The following is a 9,543-nucleotide window of genomic DNA, read 5'->3' as shown; positions in this document are numbered from 1 at the left end:
TTTCGATCATTCACATAGCCTAGTTTTATTTTTCGATCATTGTGCTCAAAGCGCTCTTATCAAAGCTTCTCCGTCAAATTGAATATGGTTAAATTTTAATTCATTAGTACATCTGATTGTATCATTTTTAATGTTTAAATAAACTCCTTTTTATCTGATTCTTGCATCCCTATTATTCAATTTTTGTTTATATAAAACTGGCTTAATTTCTGGTGATTTAGCCAAGACGTCTTCTCTTCTAAAGATGCTCAGAGGCGGCTGGTGGAGGCTCAAGGTCGCAATGCAAAATTAGGAATTTCACACGGTGCAAATTACCACGACTCTTCTGGTGGTACTTTTCCAATGCTCCACGGGAGAGGGCACTCGAATGAAGACTCAGACGAAGAAGAGAGTCCAAAGGTAGTTTTGAAGCGACAGAAGAGGATCCTGTCCGCATATGCTGGTCTGAATGTACCTCTAGAGCGATCGGTAAGATAATGCAACACTTAAATTAGACCTCTTCACAGGGCATCACAGAATTAATGCGTGACGATATTGGCCAAATTATGCCCCGCAGGTTGAAGGGAAAGTTAGGTGATCAAAAGAAATGGGAAAATTGGTTTATAAAATGGTGATGATATTTCAGGTGAAAGTTCATCGACACCATCACGTGGGCCACTTGAAGCAGCTGTTTGTGGAAGAGATGGACATTCTGCTCTCCTCCTGTGAAGATGGAAACATTTGTTAGTGCTCATGTGGTTATTGAACTTATCCTATTGCAAGCACAGTGGAAATACTTGAGCCTGTCGATTAGTTAAAAACAAGGGGGAGGGAGTCACAGAACTCGAAGTCGAAAATCCAACAATAAAATATTTCAGCAGTAGAAATTGTAAACGCAGAGCTCCCTGCTCATAGTAGCTGCTCTTTTTAATCCTGTTTTTTTAATTCAAATTAAACGAAAAGTAGTTGAAAGATATTGCTGTTTAACTGCTCTCGGACAATGTTGAAGCAATTTTTGTAAACGTGCCTTTTTGTGCAAATTTTTTGCTTGACCATTTGTTTCATGGCATGTTCTCTTCCTGGCTTGAGAGATTTGACTTCTCAACTTTTACTTGATGTATATTGCTCTTTAATAGCCACGAAGCGACAGCGGCTATTATTGGGGACATCGTGGTTTTTTTAATTCGTCGTCTCCATCGATTATTCTTGCGACCATTCATTTTTTCAATTTCAGCGACTTCTACTGCTTTGCTGTTAAAATTTGTGTTCGTGACAATTTTTCTTCTTTTAGGTCAATTGCGTGACTTACCTTACTCAAAAAATGACTTCTGAAATCACTTAATGAACTTTAAATTTTATGAACATTACAGTAGTGCTAAAGGAAGTAGTGCCAAAGGCATATTTGCCAAAGGACCTAATTCTTGAGCATTAGAGTCTTCGATTAGAGTTTTTGACTTCGAATCTTTTTTCTTTGTTTCAATTTCGTGGAAGGCCACAATGTTCTGTCGCGGCTATTTTCCGGCAATCTGCTGGCTATGTTTTTCTGTCAAAATTTAAACCAGCTGTTAATTTAATTCGGACAGTTTACTACTACAAATATTTACAAGTGACCAATTTAGTTGGTAATATGAAGCAAAAATTTTGTTGCCCAAGAAAATCATTTTTGAGGTTTCTTCCCTCAAGAAGTTATGTGCGCTTGTTCCAGTTTTTGCTCATGTGTTGACATTTATTTGAATAAACTGCAAGCTACTGTGTGGTAAAAAATGATCAAAATACTGAGCAAACATTTTTGACGCCCAATTACCACTTAGTTAATTTAACTTTGGGTCAATTTTATAAAACCGCTTCTGATAATTTGAAAACCACAACTGACACCGCAGATGACTGGCAAGACTTTTTTCAAGTATGGAGATGCAACTTCATGCATCAAACAGATATAAGATTTTTGTTTTTTAGGTATGGAGACCTCAATAATTCGACTATTTATCTTATGCCTCCAGAAACAGCAAGATGTCGTAAATAAGTATAGGCGGATTATAGTTCCGAAAATTCAACCTCAGCGTCGTGCGCGAACGCGCTCGTTTGTGAGCTCTAATTGCCTTAGGCTTCGGAACTATTTTCTGATATAAACTTACGAGAATCTTTGACTTGATGACATCGAATCCGTCTTCGAACCTCTATTCGACGCTTTTCGCTGAGTTTTGCTGGTACTTTTTGGTTCTGTGTGGGACACGATCTACTGGCGCGGCCTTACCATATAATTATTGTGTTTCGCTAGCTTCTTTCAACCAGAGTTGCAGGTCCTAAGTGATTTGTACTTTGTTAGGGTTTCGTGCGGCTAACTTTATCAACGGGTCATTTTTGGATATTGCTTTAGACAAACACTCTTTGGCCTTGCCTACCATGGTTTCGAATCGCGCTTTTCTTGCAGTGCCTTCAATAGCTTCATCTATGACTCTGTAAACTTCGTTTACGATTAGTTCGGCTTTAGATGTTCTTTCAATCAATTTTGTTACTTGAGCTTCCATCCTTAGAACAGCTTTTAAATTGAATACCAATCAGAATGAACACTTGTGCAGTAAATGTAAATTACCAGATTTTAATTTTTGGGAATACATTTAAAGGGTTATTAGTGTCTCAATGCGAGCCGCTCCGAAGCTATGTGTTGCGTTTGTGAGACAAGGTAATAAGAATTGTGGGGGACGTCGCTGGTTCAGTCTCTTACGCGTTTTCCTAATGAGGCGATTAAGGTCAGAGCTGTAGAACCTTACCATTGTTAGGGACTTGACATGGAAATGGTGGATGCAATTGTGTGAACTCGTTAACTGCCGGGTCCTTTGCTGTGCGTTTTGAAAGCAAATCCTAGAAAACGTGGACTACAGCGGAATGGTCTGTTTTAAGTGCTGCGAAGATGTCGGGAGCTCCTTGCCGGGGGCAGTAGACTAGTGCGCTCATTTTGTTCCTAACAATATTAAGCTCCTCAATCAACTCTTTTGCGGATAACGGGTTATGATTGTTGTTGTGATGAGGCGTTGAACTATTATTTACGACGCGGTGCCAGATATTTACTTTGTCTGCGTATGAGTACTCAACGCGTAATTCATGCTGCACAGTATTTTTCTTTGCCCGAGAGTACTGAGGTTCACGCAGTTTGCTTATTGTTCGACTGAGGGAGGTTGCACCAATAATAAAAAGAATTTGCTTTTTTTTCTGGTCATACAAAGCTGTTTATCTTGATCATTTTTTTCGGCTTATTAGACACTCGAAAAAATTTCTGGCTAATTGATTAGAAAAATTTTAGGCTAAAAGAACACTTGAAAGTTTTTCGGCTAATTGAACTTTCAAATGTTTTCGGCTAGTTGACATACAACACGAGACATAACTTAAGGGTACGAAGGGAATTTTCTTTAGTCTTGGTTGTTAACTCAAAGTGAGATCAATTTATCAAAAGAAAAAAAGCAAAAGTTTTCGAGTAGTCATACCGTCATTTCGAGCGGATACGTTTGCTCATTGGTTAAACGTTTGTCGCTGTAAGTTGTTAAAAGGCGCCCTTAGATTTTCAGCCGACTATTTTAGCGGGCCTTTTTTTACGGTTCAAAGATGAATTGTATTATGGCAGTGTTCAAACTTTTTCATGAGTTTTGAAGAAAATTTGGAGAAGTGTCATGTTGGTCACGCAGGAGGAAGAAGTGGGCTAGTTTCACTCTTCTGTTGCTCAGCTGTTAAACCGAGTTAATACCGAAAAACCAAATAAAAAAAGACGGTATAAACCCTGAAAGCCCAATTTTAGATGCCCGATTCTTGAACTTTGTTTTTAGCTACCATCTCTAATAATTTTTTGGTATTGATGCTAGCGCCTGTATCCTCTCATTATGAAACAAGAATATGTCTAACTATGAAAGGAAATCAAAAAGTTTCCACTTAAAGAATGTGATTTGTAGAGCAATCGATCTTCTTAACGATCAATTTGTGTTCTTTAAATCCCTATTATGGTTATGAGAATCAATCAATTACGTACCTCTTTAGTACGTGCTTAACAATTTTTGGGGTGCTAAAAGCAGCTATTTGGATCTTTTTGGAACGTCTATTTGGAACGTAGTTCATAGCAATTATTGTAAACGTGTGTGTCTTTTTTACGACTCGAAGACGAGTATTGAGATTCTACGAGTTTTTTAAGCAGAAAACAAGTTTGTTCATGGATTGAATTTTGACTTCTTTCTATTCGAGCTTTTACCTCCGTTTTTGATTGTTGACTTTAACAATAGCTTAGTTTGTAATGTATAGCAATTGGTAACAGTCTGTAATTCAAGGTGAAGAGGTCAATTTGAGAATTTGATCCCATTTAACTACCTATCCCCCCCCCAAAAAAACTACCCCCACCCGCCACGTACCTTAGCCCCCCCCTCCCCCAAACGTACCTACCCACACCCCTGAAATGAAAAAATTTTAACGCTTTTTATGTTATATTGATCTACTATTTTTGTTATTTCTAGTGTTTTTTTTCGATATTCTGATTTTGTCCAAGTTAGGGTTGAGATTATTTTGCATGAGGATTCGAGTCGTTTCCGGTATTCTACCGGCTATGTTTTTTTATGCAAAATTTTCGCTTGACAATTTTGACTTTTCGAGTGACTCTTACGCCCTTGACTTTTTGCATTTCGCGTGATCTAAAATTCTCTCTCAGTCACACTTTCAAGCAGCTGAACTCAATTAGCGGCAATTTAATACTGAAAGTCAAATGAAAAGTACGCCGAAACTGGTGTCATTTTTTTACTTTAAATCTTAATAGTGGTATATGTTAACCTCTAATGTGGTTATTTGAAGCCCACTATAGAACTTCTTAGTCCCATTTAGGCTTCCCCCTCCTCCCCCCGCCTCCCCGACTGAAGCAGGCTGCAATTGATTAGAGTTCCCACTAGTCGTTCGAGAGCAATTCTTCCGACGTTTAGTCGGTTATGTTTCGTATATTTCGTCGGGTTTTTTGCTTGATCGTTTTTCCTCTGACCGCTTCGACCCATTTCCACTAACTATCCCTCCCCCCAGAAAAAAAGAAACTATTGATACTATTGTACTCTTCATTGCGGCTTTAAGGTTAAGCTGACTAAAATGAAAGTCAACGACTCAACATTCGTTTGAGTTACATTCAACCGAGGTTAGTCGTTTTTTTGGGACTCAAAACTAGCAGTAAAACTGTCCCCAAAAAGTTTTCAGAAAAAATGAAAATTTGTTGGTGTTTCTATTTTCTTGATTAGTATGGACTTTTCTGATTTCTTTTTTAAATCCGTATTATGGTTATGAGAATCAATCAATTACGTACCTCTTTAGTACATGCTTAACAAATTTTGGGGTGCTAAAAGGGAAATTTCTTATTGAGCTCATATAAAGTTTGTAGCAGCTATTTGGATCTTTTCAATTGCTCTTGAACGTAGTTCATAGCAATTATTGTAAACGTGTGTATTTTTTACGACTCGAAGACGAGTATTGAGATTCCACAGGTTTTTTTTAGCAGAAAACAATTTTGTTCATGACTTGAATTTTGACTTCTCTCTATTCGAGCTTTTGCCTCCGTTTTTGATTGTTGACTTCTGTTTTCGATCATTGGACTTTAACAATAGCTTAGTTTGTAATGTATAGCAATCGGTAACAGTCTGTAATTCAAGGTGAAGAGGTCAATTTGAGAATTTGATCCCATTTATCTACCTATCCCCCCCCCCAAAAAAAAAACTACCCCCACCCGCCACGTACCTTACCCCCCCTCCCCCAAACGTACCTACCCACACCCCTGAAATGAAAAAAATTTAACGCTTTTTATGTTATATTGATCTACTATTTTTGTTATTTCTAGTGTTTTTTTTCGATATTCTGATTTTGTCCAAGTTAGGGTTGAGATTATTTTGCGTGACGATTCGAGTCGTTTCCGGTATTCTACCGGCTATGTTTTCTAATGCAAAATTTTCGCTTGACAATTTTGACTTTTCGAGTGACTCTTACGCCCTTGACTTTTTGCATTTCGCGTGATCTAAAATTCTCTCAATCACAATTTCAAGCAGCTGAACTCAATTAGCGGCAATTTAATACTGAAAGTCAAATGAAAAGTACGCCGAAACTGGTGTCATTTTTTACTTTAAATCTTAATAGTGGTATATGTTAACCTCTAATGTGGTTATTTGAAGCCCACTATAGAACTTCTTAGTCCCATTTAGGCTTCCCCCTCCTCCCCCCGCCTCCCCGACTGAAGCAGGCTGCAATTGATTAGAGTTCCCACTAGTCGTTCGAGAGCAATTCTTCCGACGTTTAGTCGGTTATGTTTCGTATATTTCGTCGGGTTTTTTGCTTGATCGTTTTTCCTCTGACCGCTTCGACCCATTTCCACTAACTATCCCTCCCCCCAGAAAAAAAGAAACTATTGATACTATTGTACTCTTCATTGCGGCTTTAAGGTTAAGCTGACTAAAATGAAAGTCAACGACTCAACATTCGTTTGAGTTACATTCAACCGAGGTTAGTCGTTTTTTGGGACTCAAAACTAGCAGTAAAACTGTCCCCAAAAAGTTTTCAGAAAAAATGAAAATTTGTTGGTGTTTCTATTTTCTAGATTAGTATGGACTTTTCTGATTTCTTTTTTAAATCCGTATTATGGTTATGGGAATCAATCAATTCCGTACCTCTTTAGTACATGCTTAACAAATTTTGGGGTGCTAAAAGGGAAATTTCTTATTGAGCTCATATAAAGTTTGTAGCAGCTATTTGGATCTTTTTAATTGCTCTTGAACGTAGTTCATAGCAATTATTGTAAACGTTTGTGTTTCTTACGACTCGAAGACGAGTATTGAGATTGTACAGGTTTTTTTAGCAGAAAACAATTTTGTTCATGACTTGAATTTTGACTTCTCTCTATTCGAGCTTTTGCCTCCGTTTTTGATTGTTGACTTCTGTTTTCGATCATTGGACTTTAACAATAGCTTAGTTTGTAATGTATAGCAATTGGTAACAGTCTGTAATTCAAGGTGAAGAGGTCAATTTGAGAAAATTTGATCCCATTTAACTATCTACCACCCCCCCAAAAAAAAAACTACCCCCATCCCCCAAGTACCTTACCCCCCCCCCCCCAACGTACCTACCCACCCCCCCTCCCCCCCCCACAACGTACCTACCACCCCCCCCACGTACCCATCTACCCCCCCCCCCCCACGTACCTACCTACCACCCCCCCCCCCGCAACGTACCTGACCCCACCCCACCTACCTGCCCCCACCAGCAACTACCCACACCACTGAACTGAAAAAATTTTAACGCTTTTTATGTTAAATTGGTCTACTATTTTTGTTATTTCTAGTGTTTTTTTTTCGATATTCAGATTTTGTCCAAGTTAGGGTTGAGATTATTTTGCATGAAGATTCGAGTCGTTTCCGGTTTTCTACCGGCTATGTTTTTTATGCAAAATTTTCGCTTGACAATTTTGACTTTTCGAGTGACTTTTACGCCCTTGACTTTTTGCGTTTCGCGTGGTCTAAATTTATCTCTCAATCACAATTTCAATTAGCTGAACTCAATTGGCGGCAATTTAATACTAAAAGTCAAATGAAAAGTACGCCGAAACTGGTGTCATTTTTTAATTTAAATCTTAATAGTGGTATAAGTTAACCTCTAATGTGGTTATTTGAAGCACACTATAGAACTTCTTAGTCCAATTTAGGCTCCTCCCCGACTGAAGCAGGCTACAATTGATTAGAGTTCCCACTAGTTGTTCGAGAGCAATTCTTCCGACGTTTAGTCGGTTATGTTTCGTATATTTCGTCGGGTTTTTTGCTTGATCGTTTTTCCTCTGACCGCTTCGACCCATTTCCACTAACTATCCCCCCCCCCCCGAAAAAAAGAAACCATTGATACTATTGTACTCTTCATTGCGGCTTTAAGGTTAAGCTGACTAAAATGAAAGTCAACGACTCAACATTCGTTTGAGTTACATTCAACCGAGGTTAGTCGTTTTTTTGGGACTCAAAACTAGCAGTAAAACTGTCCCCAAAAAGTTTTAGAGAATAAAAAATGAAAATTTGTTGGTGTTTCTATTTTCTTGATTAGCATGGACTTTTCTGATTTCTTTTTTTATTTTCTAGTAGACTTTTTCTCATAGCCTCCTTGACGGCGCATGACGGTCCTATTTTTGTTTAAGCTTGACGTCTCTGGGCTAGTTTTATTCTCTGATCATTTTGGTCAACGATAAATGCACGATCATTTTGGTCAAACAAAAATCTAAAGTAAATGCAAACAATTTTGAAAAAGTAAATCAACATTGCCAGGGTAAAATCTTTAAGCCAGATTTAGGTGCCCAGTGTAAAACTTTCCTGTTTAGTTTCCGTTAACAGTTGTAATGATAATTGGTAGCAATTATTTTATCCTCCTATTAATAAATAGAATTAAAACTATCAACCAACTGCGAACCAAATGGCCCGTACTTATTGATAATTTCTACTACTTATTTTGGATCTCTCGCTTTATGGCCCCCATCATGATATGTTTCGCATATAAAGGTTATATGACCTCTAAGCTGGGGGATATAATGGGAAAAACCCGTTAATCTTTTAAAAGTTACCTCTTTTCCTCCTTAATTCTTATTGAGGTCATGGAAATCAATCGTGGATGATTTTGGTTAATCTGCTTGTTACAATTCTCTTTTCGTTCTGTCGTTCTCGAGACTTCTAGCATTATAACGTGCTCACGTGTATTATAGTAAGTGTTTTTCAACACGCAAGAGAGATGTTAGTTTTTTCGAACATTTTTTCTATTACTGGATTGATTTGGCGGACAACGGTTGCTGTAAGTAGATTCCTCGAGACCGATTGAACGTGAAAGGTTTCTCTAAGAGTTACTTTTGATGGCCAATATAGATAAATTCAGTTGGCGACAACGAACTCACGATTGATTGATTCATCTTATGTTTGATTGATCTCATCTTTGACTTTTCGTCCTCAACAAAGGGATGAACAGGTAGCGCCCAGCATGCATTGAGTTTCATTAGAGGCCCTTAGCCGCGTTTAGTAGTCCTTCAAGTGCTTAGTGTGGTGAATCTACTGGGAAGGCCGTAGTTTAAGGTTAAAAGGTCATTATTGGGAGTTTTTGACCCCAAAATGTTGTAATTTTTCGTGTTTTTTTGTCATTTTTTGAATTTTTTCCGGACCAGTCTAAAATTGAAGCTGGTTAAAGTTGCTAAAGGTCTTTTGCAAAACATAAGTACTCTTTATGACCATTTTGAGAGCTATATGATTTGGTACTCCAAACTTGCAAATTTTATAATTTTCTTAATTTTTCAGTCTTATTTGTCAAGGAACCTCTTCTAGGGTTTAATAATAAGTTTATGCATAGTTTTTAGTGGTAATGAGATGGTTTTCAAATTTAAGCATCACGAATTTTAGCATTTTTTGACAAAACTTGCAATTTTTTCAAACTTTTTAATTTACTTATATTGTCATTTAGATTTTTCTAGCTTCAGGGGCCAGAAAACCTCCTTAAGAATTTCGTAATAATTTACTGAAAATTTTTTTGGCCATAATTTTCAACTTTTTA

The 9,543-nt window shown here is 37.6% G+C and overlaps 3 protein-coding genes across 4 annotated transcripts in view; 2 read left to right on the top strand and 1 right to left on the bottom strand.

Annotated features, from left to right (window-relative positions):
* LOC142358495 (proteasome subunit alpha type-1-like) overlaps window positions 1–9,543 on the top strand; it is a 209,505-nt gene that overhangs the window by 4,316 nt on the left and 195,646 nt on the right. The gene's annotated exons all lie outside the window — the stretch shown is intronic.
* The window catches only part of LOC142358464 (uncharacterized), a 96,830-nt gene that overhangs the window by 43,914 nt on the left and 43,373 nt on the right, over window positions 1–9,543 (top strand). For both annotated transcript variants that reach the window (XM_075409861.1, XM_075409866.1), the window contains exons 10-11: window positions 222–468; window positions 626–722. In XM_075409861.1, coding sequence (XP_075265976.1) covers window positions 222–468; window positions 626–722 — 344 coding nt within the window. The remainder of the gene's footprint in view (window positions 1–221; window positions 469–625; window positions 723–9,543) is intronic.
* The window catches only part of LOC142358508 (large ribosomal subunit protein uL23m-like), a 486,669-nt gene that overhangs the window by 472,667 nt on the left and 4,459 nt on the right, over window positions 1–9,543 (bottom strand). The gene's annotated exons all lie outside the window — the stretch shown is intronic.

The sequence above is a fragment of the Convolutriloba macropyga genome, chromosome 2, assembly GCF_964194025.1.
Source record: "Convolutriloba macropyga chromosome 2, txConMacr16.3, whole genome shotgun sequence".
NCBI lineage: Eukaryota > Metazoa > Xenacoelomorpha > Acoela > Convolutidae > Convolutriloba > Convolutriloba macropyga.
The sequence above is the reverse complement of the archived record's forward strand: the minus strand, read 5'-3'. Positions and strand labels throughout refer to the sequence as shown.